This window comes from Dermacentor silvarum, chromosome 4 (assembly GCF_013339745.2).
Source record: "Dermacentor silvarum isolate Dsil-2018 chromosome 4, BIME_Dsil_1.4, whole genome shotgun sequence".
Lineage (NCBI taxonomy): Eukaryota > Metazoa > Arthropoda > Arachnida > Ixodida > Ixodidae > Dermacentor > Dermacentor silvarum.
This window is the reverse complement of record NC_051157.2, coordinates 226,782,948-226,795,201: the sequence shown is the minus strand read 5'-3', so window position 1 is coordinate 226,795,201 and position 12,254 is coordinate 226,782,948. Positions and strand designations below refer to the sequence as shown.

The window sequence follows — 12,254 nt, the reverse complement described above, 5'->3', positions numbered from 1 at the left end:
TCTCAACACGCGCCTATCCATCAACGGTATACCCTGCACTTCCTCGTCAACGAGCCTTCGAGCTCTTACACCTGCTTCGCCGTATGCAAAAATTCTCGCTGACTTCTCCAACCTCACGAAGCCGCACACCAGAGAGTCACCGGTGAAGCATTCCGTCACTCACCACATTGTGACCACTGGACCTCCCGTTTTTACACGGCCTCGTCGACTTTCTGGAGAACGCCTCACCATCGCCCGCCGTGAGTTTGAGCACATGCTTGAACTTGGCATTGTGCGGCCTTCCTCCAGCAACTGGGCATCGCCACTCCACATGGTCCCGAAGAAAGATCCTGGCGACTGGAGACCATGTGGGGATTACCGCGCTCTCAATGCCCACACCTTACCAGACCGCTACCCACTTCCTCACATACAGGATTTCACATCAAATTTGGCTGGGTGCACGATCTTCTCTAAGATTGACTTAGTGAAGGCTTACCATCAGATTCCTGTAGAACCCGCTGACATTCCGAAGACGGCCATCATCACCCCCATTTGGCTTGTTCGAATATGTACGGATGCCTTTTGGACTGCGCAACGCAGCACAGACTTTTCAGCGCACTATCAACGAGGTCACGCGAGGTCTCAATTTCGTATTTGCCTACCTTGATGACCTCCTGGTAGCAAGCTCATCGGGCCCTGAGCATGAATACCACCTGCGCAGCCTGTTTCACCGTCTGGATGATTACGGCCTCGTCATAAATCCCAATAAGTGCGTCTTCGGCGTCGCTACAATCGAGTTCTTAGGCCACCTTGTCACTCCACAGGGTATACAACCGCTTGCCAGCAAAGTGAAGGCTATCCAAGACTTTCCACCCCCGACATCAATGAAACGACTCCGAGAATTCCTGGGCCTACTAAACTTCCATCGCCGCTTTCTTCCTAAGTGTGCCACTTTCCTAAAGCCCTTAACCGACCTATTAGCTATAAAAAAAGACCCGGCTGCGCCACTGGAATGGACTGACGACGCCGCATCTGCCTTCGCCACTGCCAAAAAGGCTCTGGCAGACGCCACCATGCTCATACATCCCGTTCCTGATGCCCCAATTCGTCTCATCACCGATGCATCGAGTGTAGCATTTGGCGCTGTTCTCGAGCAGCACGCATCAGGTTGGCAGCCCCTTGGATTCTTCTCGCAAAAACTCAAACCAACGGAAGTCAAATACAGTACATTTGCCCGAGAACTCCTTGCTGTGTACCTCGCCATCAAGCATTTCCGCCATTTACTGGAGGGCCGGGACTTTTACGTCGTTACAGACCACAAGCCCCTGACGTTTGCCTTCCATCGCAATCACAGCAATTACACTGCAAGGGAGATCCGTCAACTATGCTTTATCTCCGAATTCACCGTGGATCTCAGACACGTACACGGGTCGGAAAATGCCGCCGCTGATGCACTCTCACGCATCGATGCCTTGTCGACCCAGCCACCACTAGACATGGAAGAGCTAGCAGCTGCCCAGAGCAACGATCCTGAGCTACATAGTCTTCGCTCTTCATCCACGTCTCTATCTTTCACGGAGTGCCTACTTCCATTTTCTGCCTCATTAATAACGTGCGAAACGTCTACTGGTGTTCCTCGGCCCTTCGTGCCTAAAGCGTTTCGTCGTGCAATTTTTGATCAATTGCACAACATGAGCCATCCGGGTATTCGTGCCACCCAGAAGCTAGTCACATCTCGTTTCCTTTGGCCAAGTATCAATGCTGACGTCCGACGCTGGGCGCGAACCTGCCTTCAGTGCCAGCGTGTTAAAATTCACCGTCACACGGTCACTGCACCATCCCCCTTTCGGCCTCCCGACGCAAGGTTTTCCCACGTCCATCTCGACATCGTCGGCCCTCTTCCACCATCACAAGGGGCCTGTTACCTACTGACATGTGTGGATCGCTTCACCAGATGGCCGGAAGCGTTTCCCGTTTCCGACATTACAGCACCGACAGTGGCCAAGGCTTTCACAAACGGCTGGGTATCACGCTTTGGATGCCCTTCTGTCGTCACCACTGATCGCGGTCGTCAATTTCAATCGGCCCTTTTCACCGCACTTGCCAATATCTTGGGCATTCGACACATCCACACGACTGCCTACCATCCTTCAGCCAATGGCATGGTCGAACGGCTTCATCGACAACTGAAAGCTGCCCTCACTGCTCACCAGCCAAGAGAACGTTGGCTTGATCACCTCCCCTTCGTACTTCTGGGCATCCGATCAGCATTGAAGACGGATCTCGGCTGCTCGTCAGCTGAACTAGTCTATGGCGTGTCTCTGCGTCTTCCAGGCGAATTCTTTGAGCCGTCGTCGCCCCCTTCCACTCATGATGCCGCTACGTACATTCGAGAGCTGCGCACCACGTTTCACGACCTTGCTCCTGTAATTCCTGCCGACCGACACCCCCAATCTGTCTTCGTCAGCCAGGATCTGCATGACTGCAGTCACGTTTTCGTTCGGCGTGACCAAATACGGCCACCACTCACACCGGCCTATGATGGCCCATTTCGCGTCCTCCATCGTACACCTAAAACGTTCACGCTGGACATCAACGGCCGTGAAGACGTCGTGGCTGCCGATCGACTAAAACCTGCATACATTGCCGCTCTCGCGTCCGCGGAGCTTCCATCTCAAGTCTGGACTTCCACATCCAAGCACGTTCACTGGGCGACTCCTATGGCTCACGCTCTACGGGGGGGAGCCCTGTAGCGCCTCAGCATGCGGCGCCCGTCAAGGAAGACGAAGTTGGCATTGGAACGCGCGGCAGGTGCAGAGCGAGAATAAAAATATCAGTTCGAAAACTCAACGCTGTCAGGGCTGGATCTTTCTCGTGTTAGCTCCGACAGATCTATTCATGTTTGCTTGTGCGTGCTGACACCATGCTTGTATATTCAGTTAGTAAGTGAATGTGTCCAAATTTATGCAGCCGATAAAGCTGCTATCCTTACTCCGTATAGCTCGTATCGCAACTGATGTTTCGCCTTTCGGGCGAAACTGAGACTTTTTCATGCATATGGTGGTCTCGCGTTACTTTAGCGGTTTTCTTCATTTCTTTTTTTTTTTTTGCTGGACACAACAAAAAGTCACCCCTCGCATTACTTTCGTGGTTTTATTTTTTCTTTATGGACGCAATGAAAAGTCACCCCTCACGTTACAGTCGTGGTCACATTACAATCGAGTAAATACGGTACTCGGCGAGTGATGACAACATTGTTGATCGTAATAATTGCGTCAGCTGAGGATTAACTTGCTCAATGAAAGCCTCTGGAGCTGCACATTGCCATAAGGGAACTGATGCCACTTTAGACCATGGTGGACCTTTCGAGTCACTGTAAGTTGTTCCAATGAAGCCGCTGTACAATAGGAACAAGCGGTCCTCCATGACCACTGGTCCTCCTTTGGCCGTATTCCTTGACAGCTGCAAGAGCAGCAATCTGCACCAGGTAAAGGAACGGGTTAATGGGTGGCTCTATTTCTGCCTCTCCACCACACCTGCTGGCTTGCAAGAAGCGATACTTTTTTTCCATTGCCAAAAAATGTTTTTGAAGCAATCGGTGATGCAAGCTCTTTTTTGTCAGAACTTGTGGCAATGGTCGACTGTCTCGTGCCCCCTGATGTTGTTTTCTCCGCATTTCTCTCGCGTCTCCTAGAATTCAGCTTCCCTGCATTGCACATGCGTCACTGGTAGTTGCACAGCTGTAAGAGAGGTGGTGCTAGCGTTTCAATGCTAGCGGCGCCTGACGGTGTGGATACTCAGGCGCGATGGGAACAAGCTCCCTCCTCTTTGGCTTGAGGTCGGCAGCACGAGCGAACGTGTCGCGTGCCTATCGGCAAACTTTGGAGCACCGTCCTGCGAGAGGCTTTGGAGTGGGGCATTGGGATGGACGAACACAATCGTTAGAACATGCCACCGTTCACGTCACTGTATACGCAAACAATTAGGTGTTGGTGTCCAGCATGGAGCGAACATATTCGCTCGATACCCTGCTGCGGTGAATTTGACTTCCTCAATTTGTCAACACCCATCAGCATGTTATACTTGTAGTAATTCGACTGGCTAGATTGGTGTATAGAAGGCGAAATAAATGCCCTTTTGATTGTACCACTACTGCATTGTCATTCCCTTGTTCCAAGAACACGTTTGAGACCCCACAAACTTTCTGTCATTGACATAGATCAGTGTTGGGAAATCCCCACAGTAATGAGCCTGTTAGTCAGACGGACAGCAAGGATTCAACTGGTCAAGGCGTAGTTTTGGGCTAGTTGGTTTATATCTGTAGTAAAACAGCACCAGAGAACACAAGGGACCAGACGAAGAAGAACGACACATACACAGGGCACACTAACAACTGAAGATTCCTAAGAATTCAAGTCAAACTAAGCAAAAAGCAGCTACTCAGCAGAGGCTAACTGAACGATACTGTCATCAGCAATTATCGCACTGCATTATCAATCCTAAACTTGACTTTGATAATGCAGTGCAATAATAGAGGTCAAGTTTAGGATTGATAATGCAGTGCGATAATTCAACCTCTAGGGGTCAAGCTTAAGAGTAGTTGCTTTTCGCTTATAGTTTGACTTGAATTTTTAGGAATCTGCCAACGTCTGTACGTCATTGTTACTAATCTGTTGCACTGGGTGCTAACACCTGTTCCTCCATGTCCTCTTTCTTTTTTTTTTGTACATGTGTGGTTATGTGTTATCTTTCTTTTAAGATAGGGAAAGTTTCGTGGCAGTGAATCTAGTGCCACTTGTCAAACATCTCGACTGCATTTATAGATGTTCAAGAAACAGGTGATATAGTACTTAACGCTCCCTTGTGCCAGGGTTGTTCGAGCGGCGGGCAGGTGAGTACTTGCTGGACCTGGAGCACACGAGTCGTGGCCTTCGGGAGCTTGGCAAGAAGGTCAAAACAATTGGTGAGTCCATTCTGTTTTGGCTAATCACTTTATCTGTACTGCAGACTTCATAAGCCTAAACAAGAAAACCTTCACTACTTATTGCTAATACAGTAGGATCTTGATATGATCATGCGCCTGATACGAATTTCAGAATGATACAAATGTTTAAGAGTCCTGGCCCAACTTCATTAGCTTACAGTGTGCTGAACTTTTGATGTGGTGGCCTGCTTTTCGAGCCGCAGCAGACTATACAAACAACCGAGCCGCCACGTATTTCTTTGCCGAGTCGGCAAGAAGGTGCCGGCGTGCCGGTTTCGCCAAGCACTAGCTGTTGTCAGGCCGACAGAGCAGCTGCGCCATTGTGCAGGTGGTCGCATTCCAATCTGTTGCCAGGTTTACTTACGTCACTCCGCCTTGACTTTGACCCCATGCTTCCCCGCCCCCCTCCCAAAGGAAATTGGCGCCAGAAGCCAGCAATCACACATTGGGTCAGCACTATCAGCAGCATTCATTTTCGTGGGCAGCCTTATCTCTGTATTCCACACCTTCCCTTGTTTTTGGGCACCCAATGATGATTCCAAACTTTTCTACCTTTGTACTCGTCCTATTGCACGATACGAAGTAGCTTTGCTACTGTTAAAAAAAAAAAAAAAACTAAACGGGCTTCCTTATTTTGCGTAAATCATGTCATGATCAGCCAGCAGCTAGGAAGCAGCAATGAAAGAAACTTGAGATAACTAGGCAGATCTTGAGAGAGAAAAATCACTTTATTCTATGAGAAAAAAAAATGCATCGATGCTTGAAACATCAGCTTCGGAACATGCAAAGGGTGCAAGCTCGCTGCTGCCAAAATATGTTCAAAACTAGCGTGCGAGCGATTCAAATCCACGTCAGTTAGTGGGAGGCTCTCCCTGCCCACCACGTGACTGCAATAACGAATCTCGATGCTTGTTTTTCGTTTTCACGCTTGCATTTATTTTTTATTTTTGTATGTAGAAATATGGTGCTGCGGCTCTCTGAAGCTCCAATTTCACATGTTTACGGTGATTTTAAGGTGGCAGCATTGCGTCATTGGAAAGCCGCGCAATCAGCGGTGCGATAGCACCTCCTGAAGCTCGAGTTTCTTCCGGATATTGAAGACAACACAATAAAAAGTGCAATTTTCTCAAATTCTGCTGCATATTTCTTTGTAATATCTTAGCATTGGATAAAGGAATGTCTTAAGCTTGCGGAAAAAAATGAATTATGAAATAGAAAATTTTGACCAAGTCAGCCATTTCATTGTCGCATACAATTTACAGATTTTTTGAACATTTTTGGGTGCTATGAATTTCAGGTGATACGAATTTTTCCTGCTGTCCCAAGAGATTTGTAGCGTGCGAAATCAGTGACAAAGACGAGCCACAATAAACAGGAGCATATTTTTTACTAAACAGAAGGCTCTGGCTGACGTGCATTCCTCTTGGTGGCAGGAATCTCTAAAGAGCCTCACACAGGCCGCTCATGACATGAGCCACGCACCCGCTTCGCTTTTTAGGCAATGGCCTGTCCCTAGCCAGCCGCCGTTCTCCTCATCGTCTTCGACGTCGATGCTGCTACAGGAGGCCCCCCTCCCTCTAGTGATGAAGCTGTGCAGGTAGCTGGAATGATATTTTGAGGAGTTTGGGTCGGTGCATTGGGAGTTGAAGTGTGTTTGATGACTGGGGAGGACCAACCATCTCTGGACTAATGGGTTTATGCGGTGACTGAGGGAGTGGGTCCTCAACCAAGGCGGGTTTGAGATGATCAGAGTCAGTGTCCTGTCTGCCATTTAATAAATGTCCACGATGAAATGTTTGTCAGCACGATGGATGATGTGGTATGGACCATCGTAAGGGCGCTGCAGGGGCTTCTGTACTGAGTCACGGTGGACGAAAATGTAAGAGGATGTCGCCAGCTCTGCGGGAATATGCGATGCTGTACGGTGCTGGCAGCGTGGTTTAGGAGTACGAAATGTTCTGAATGAAGCTCATAGTCTGTTGATGTAGGCGGTGGGGTCAGGACACAGCGATGAAATGGAAGGGTGGAAGAATTCCCCTGGAAGGCATAGTGGTGTTCCAAAAATTGCTGTGGTTTAGCTTTCGTTAACCCTGGTTGATAGCGAAAGCTTCACTGCCCTGGCTAGCCCCATTGTGAAGTTGTTGCCGAAGCGTGGTTTTGCAATGATATATAGACATGTTTGCAATTAATACAGTGTTTATTCATCATTTTTTATGCCTGTGAAGACACTGCGGTGATCAGTAAAGTAGTGAGACTTGGTTGCAACTCGCAGCCGGGCCCAAGTCTACTCGGGCAACGTCGGCAATGTCTCCTTTTAGGGCTCCGTAAAGGCCTAAATATAGTCCAACGTAGTGTGAACGCGCGCACATGGTATGTCACGTTGGGGAGAACAGCAGCGGCTATAGTTCGACCGATGGTTCGATGTACTGGCGCCGCCAACGTAACCGGACGCGCGGCCAATGCGTTCCGACGCACCCGGCGTCTATGTAACCAGACACGCGGCCAATGCCGTGCATCTTGACTGATTCGAACCTGTCCCGCCAGCAATTCTGTTAAGATTGTCTCAGTATTCGGGCCGGGGTTCAACTCAATGTCTCCCGAAAGAAACAATAGTTTTCTTAGGGATTGCAAGACACATAACGGCAAGGAGAGAAAACGTACAGGGTGCAGCAGGAATTGGAGACAACGATCATCCACTTCTGTAGCATTTGTAATCATAAGCATTGCCTACCTACAAGACGAAAAAGAAATAACTACAGCACCTATTCGCCATGCCACTGCCGGACCCACTGAAGAGCAGAGCGCTTGTACAGGTCCTTTTGAAGTGCGGCAGCACAGTCGATGTCCCAGTAGAGTCAGGTAGTGCGCGGAAGCGCCACCTTGACGAGGACGGAAGACCGAGAGATACTAATGACATGCACTCGTAGTGTATCGGTGAAGCACACGTGTCCTTGAATACGCAGGAAGCACCATCAAAATCAGATGACGAACTGCGCAGGTGCCAAACTGGTGCAACACCTCCCTCGACGTTGCAACCATCCAAGAAAGCAGCAATCTGCAAGACGAAAAGGACGTAACTACAGCAACCATTCGCCAGTCCGCTGCCGTACCCAATTTCTCAAAGTAAAATCCGGCAGAAAAATCGTAAAGTATGACTTAACCACAACCTACAGACGTGATAGTGTCAGATTGTAATTTGAATATACGAGAAAAAAGCCTGATAAGCAGCCAGGGATCTTTGAATGCTATCGCGTTCCACTGTTAAATACGAAGCTTAAGCATCCTCCAATTCTGATGGTGTCTCGCTGTACTTTGGTTCTAGGCAACATTGAGGGGGGATTTCCTTTCCGCCGCCGAACAGGCCGGACGTGTTTCGAGCGAGCTCCTCAACACCGACCACCACCAAGGCCACGAGCAGGGAAAGCGGCGTCCGTCTCGGCTCCCTTTTCTCCTCGACCTGGCGGCCGGCCAGTCACTCCGACCATTTTCGACCTTTTCGAACCTTTTTTGTGATCTGCCCCGCCACCGACGCGCTAAGCATAGCGTGCAACGCCCGACTCCAAGCGTCTGCGCAACGCGCAGCTGCGTTCCACGCCACACCTGCGGCCGATGCCGCCCATTTTCACCGCCTCCGCCGAAACCGCTCGCAACCATCCAAGCCGCCGACATGGCATACCAAGTCGAAGGCGTCTCCATCACCCCTGCTGAGCTAGAAGCCGACTTACGATGGATCCGTGGCGTGAAAGCACACTGTGCAGCCGCGGCCCACCAGGCCATCGCCTCGACGCCGCCTGCCTCGCCCCCATCCAAGACCCCTACTCCACCGCCAGCCATCACCCCCAGCACTACCACTCTCCGTCGTCACGCTCCCCTCCCTCGCCTCCCAGCAGAGGACTTCAAAATCGTTTTCAGACCGGGAGGGGGGCTTGACCCCCGCACTACCACTAACGGAGCCCTGCTAGCAAATCCTCTGCACGCTTGCCACCATCGACTATGCCACCGCCCGCACCGCCGACCGTGTACGGATCAATCCGTACAACAACTACCTTACTATCAGCACCCCATCTGAACCCCGCGCTCGTCTCTACCTTCGGGTATCGGAACTCCGCCTGGGTCCCACCTCTTACCCCCTGCGTACCTACATGGCAGCACCCGACAACACCCTCCGCGGCATTATATACAACGCTGTGGACTCCCAAACCCAGGACGAGATCGTCCAAGATCTACAAGCCATGAATGTCAACACCCCCTACGCCATCGCCGCCGCAAGCCAGATGGGGCGCTCGCAATCTATCCTCATCACCTTCGTCGGCACTACAACACTTCCCATTGCCATCGTCTTAAACTGCGGGATCTACCGCTGCCACCCGTTCCACCCGAAAGCCGAGGCCTGCACTAACTGCTGGGCTCCCGGCCACCGCGCGGACGTGTGCACGAAGCTCAAGTCCACCCTCTGTTACCGCTGCGGCCATGCTCACAAGGCAGTCGAGCCCCCAACCTGTGTCCCCTGCTGCATCTTGTGCAGGGGAGCCCAAGTCACGGGCTCGCGTCCGTGCAAGCTCTGGTTCGACCGGAACGGCCCGTCGTCACCTCCGGCCACCTCTAAGCCTCAGCCTCCCCCACCAGCGCCACCCACCGGGCCCATCCACAAGACCTCTCGGCCTTCCCGCCGCCGCTCTCCCTCCCGTGGTGCCCGGTCTGCCAGCCGCCACCGCTCCGTCTCCCTCCCGCCTCTGCCCAGGTCCGAGGCGTCCACCGCCCCCACCACCACATCACCGGTAAGCTGGAAATCGCAGCCTCACACGTCGGACCCCCAAACCGCGGCTCTCAAGGCCACTATCGCTGCCCAGCAGCTACAAATTCAGGAGCTGTCGCACCATTTGCAAGCCGCGCTACCGCGTCTGTCCACCCCCGCTCCTTCTCCTCCTCCTTGCCCAGCTACCGCACCTTCACAAACGCTGCCTCAGCCGGCGCCAGCAGAGGAGCCAATGAACACGGCACCCTCGGTTGCGTCATCGCGCGCCTCCTCTGCCACCCTCCACCCCCCGCACAAATGCCGATCACCCTCCTCCGATGACGTAGCGCCCGAGCGTGACATCGTTCACAAAACAACCTCCTTCTTGGAGGCGTTTGAGCAGCGCGTCATGGCGCGCTTCGTGCGACTTGAGGAGCGCATCGCCAGTGTCGACAACCGTGTGGCCACCATCGAATCCCACGTTACCACCCTAGACACCAGGATCGCGGTGCTAGAGGCCCGCCAGAGCGCGACTGAGGCCACCCTCGCGCACCTCTCGCTCCCCGCCTCCCTCACCCCGGCAGCTACCCCAACTCCGTCCGGTGACCCCGCCATCCATCAAGGCCAGACACCCCCCGCACCTTAATCTCTGGCAGTGGAACTGTCGGGGGTTCCGCGGCAAGCGGAGCACCCTGCAGCTCCACCTCTAGAACATCCCTCCCGACACTCTCCCCTCTGTCCTAGCACTCTAGGAACCCCTAGCTCCCGTGAAGCTGCGCGACTACACCTCATTTCATCCTTCTTCTGAGACCCACCCAAATGTTGCCACCCTGGTGCACCGTAACCTTGCTGCCGTGCTGCACCAGCTGGATGTTTCAGACTGTGCCCATCTCCTCCTCGAAATCCTTCCCCGCTGTCGCACTGAGGCAAGCCTCTTTGTTCTCAATGTGTACAGCCCTCCCAAAGCCCCTTCAGCCCCTCTACTCCTCGTCCTCCGCAAAGCGCTCTCCTGCACTGGCCGCAACGCCATGGTCGTTATGGGCGATTTCAACGCACCTCATACTAGCTGGGGCTACCCCCAGAACACCCGCAAGGGCCACTCGCTCTGGACTTTCATCCACAACGAATGCCTTTCCGTCCTTAAGGACTTCGCTCGCCCCACCAGGATCGGATCCAGTGTCCAACGAGACACCAATCCGGACCTTACCCTCGCCAAAAATGTAGCCGATCCGACCTGGTCTAATACGGGAGTCTCCCTCGGTAGCGATCACTACATCCTCTGCACCACTTTCCCTCTCCCCTCCCTTGCTCGCACCTCTACTCGTCTCACCCAGATAGTTGACTGGGACCGCTTCCGTTCCACTCGTCTTTCTATTTCCTCCTCTGCTCCTATCACCGATCTCTCTGCCTGGACTGAGACCCTTTTGGCAGACGTCCATGCTGCCACATCCACACTCCCTGCAGCACCACACTCCACCACGGCAGACAGCCGTCTACTGCACCTTTGGGAGGCCTATCACGCTGTCCACCGCCGGTGGCAGGCTCAGAAACACAATCGCCGCCTGCGCCTCCGTTTGGCCCGGCTCGCGTCGGACATGGAGGAGCACTGCTCCTCTCTTCTTCGACAACAGTGGGGCCAGACATGCGACCGCATGGCCGGCAACCTGGGTCTCCGCGACACATGGTCACTTCTCAGGGTGCTGCTAGACCCTACACACACCAAAGCTTCCCAGCGCAAGGATATATCCCATCTCCTTCACTCCTCCCCACTCACCGATACTGACTTCCTGGCAGTTCTTCGGGACCGCTACCTCTGCACCGACCCCCCTACAACTCTTCCCGCCTACACCGGTTCCCCCAACCCTGACCTTGAGGCAGACATCTCCCTGGGAGAGGTTCGTGCGGCGCTACTCACGCTCCGCACCACCTCGGCCCCGGGGGCGGACCGCATCACTAACAAGGCACTCCGAAACCTAGGTCCCGTAGAGCAGCGGGAGCCTCCGCGCTCTGGCGTCAGTACGAGCGGCAACCCTCCGTGGCTTACGTAGCTGCCGCCCCGTACCGCCACTACCCAGCCCATGCCCTTGCAGTCACTGACAACTCTTTCCGACCCACTCTTACTGCCTCAGTATACACTTCGACATCGGTCGAGGCCGAAGAGGCAGCTATTGCCCTTGTCATCACACAAACCTCTGCAGAATACATTTTCAGTGATTCCAAGCCTGCAGTCTACAACTACGCGGTTGGACGGGTGGCACCCCCGGCCTCCGGTATCTTGCGTTCCGACACTCTTCCCTCTCACCCAATCCAAATCATCTGGGTGCCCGCTCATGCGGCCCATCCTGGCAACGAGGCGGCCAATTCCATCGCTCGCGATTCGACTGACCGAGCAAGCCCGCCCCCGCCGGGAATGGATATGCGCGACGCGCTCCTCACCTACCACGATGTCACCTTGCACTACCGCCTATCTCGTCTTACCTTCCCCCCACCGCACAAATCCCTTTCCCAGCACCACCAACACTTGTGGCCCCACCTTCAGGCCCACACCTTTCTTAC

General features: G+C 53.1%; 1 protein-coding gene across 6 annotated transcripts in view; it reads left to right on the top strand.

The window, feature by feature from the left end:
• Nucleotides 1–12,254, top strand: part of LOC119451014 (DENN domain-containing protein 2D-like) — a 428,171-nt gene that overhangs the window by 395,554 nt on the left and 20,363 nt on the right. For 5 of the 6 annotated variants that reach the window (XM_049666396.1, XM_049666393.1, XM_049666394.1 and 2 more), the window contains one exon: nucleotides 4,850–4,942. The exons of the other annotated variant lie outside the window; for it this stretch is intronic. In XM_049666396.1, coding sequence (XP_049522353.1) covers nucleotides 4,850–4,942 — 93 coding nt within the window. The remainder of the gene's footprint in view (nucleotides 1–4,849; nucleotides 4,943–12,254) is intronic. 6 annotated transcript variants of the gene reach the window in all.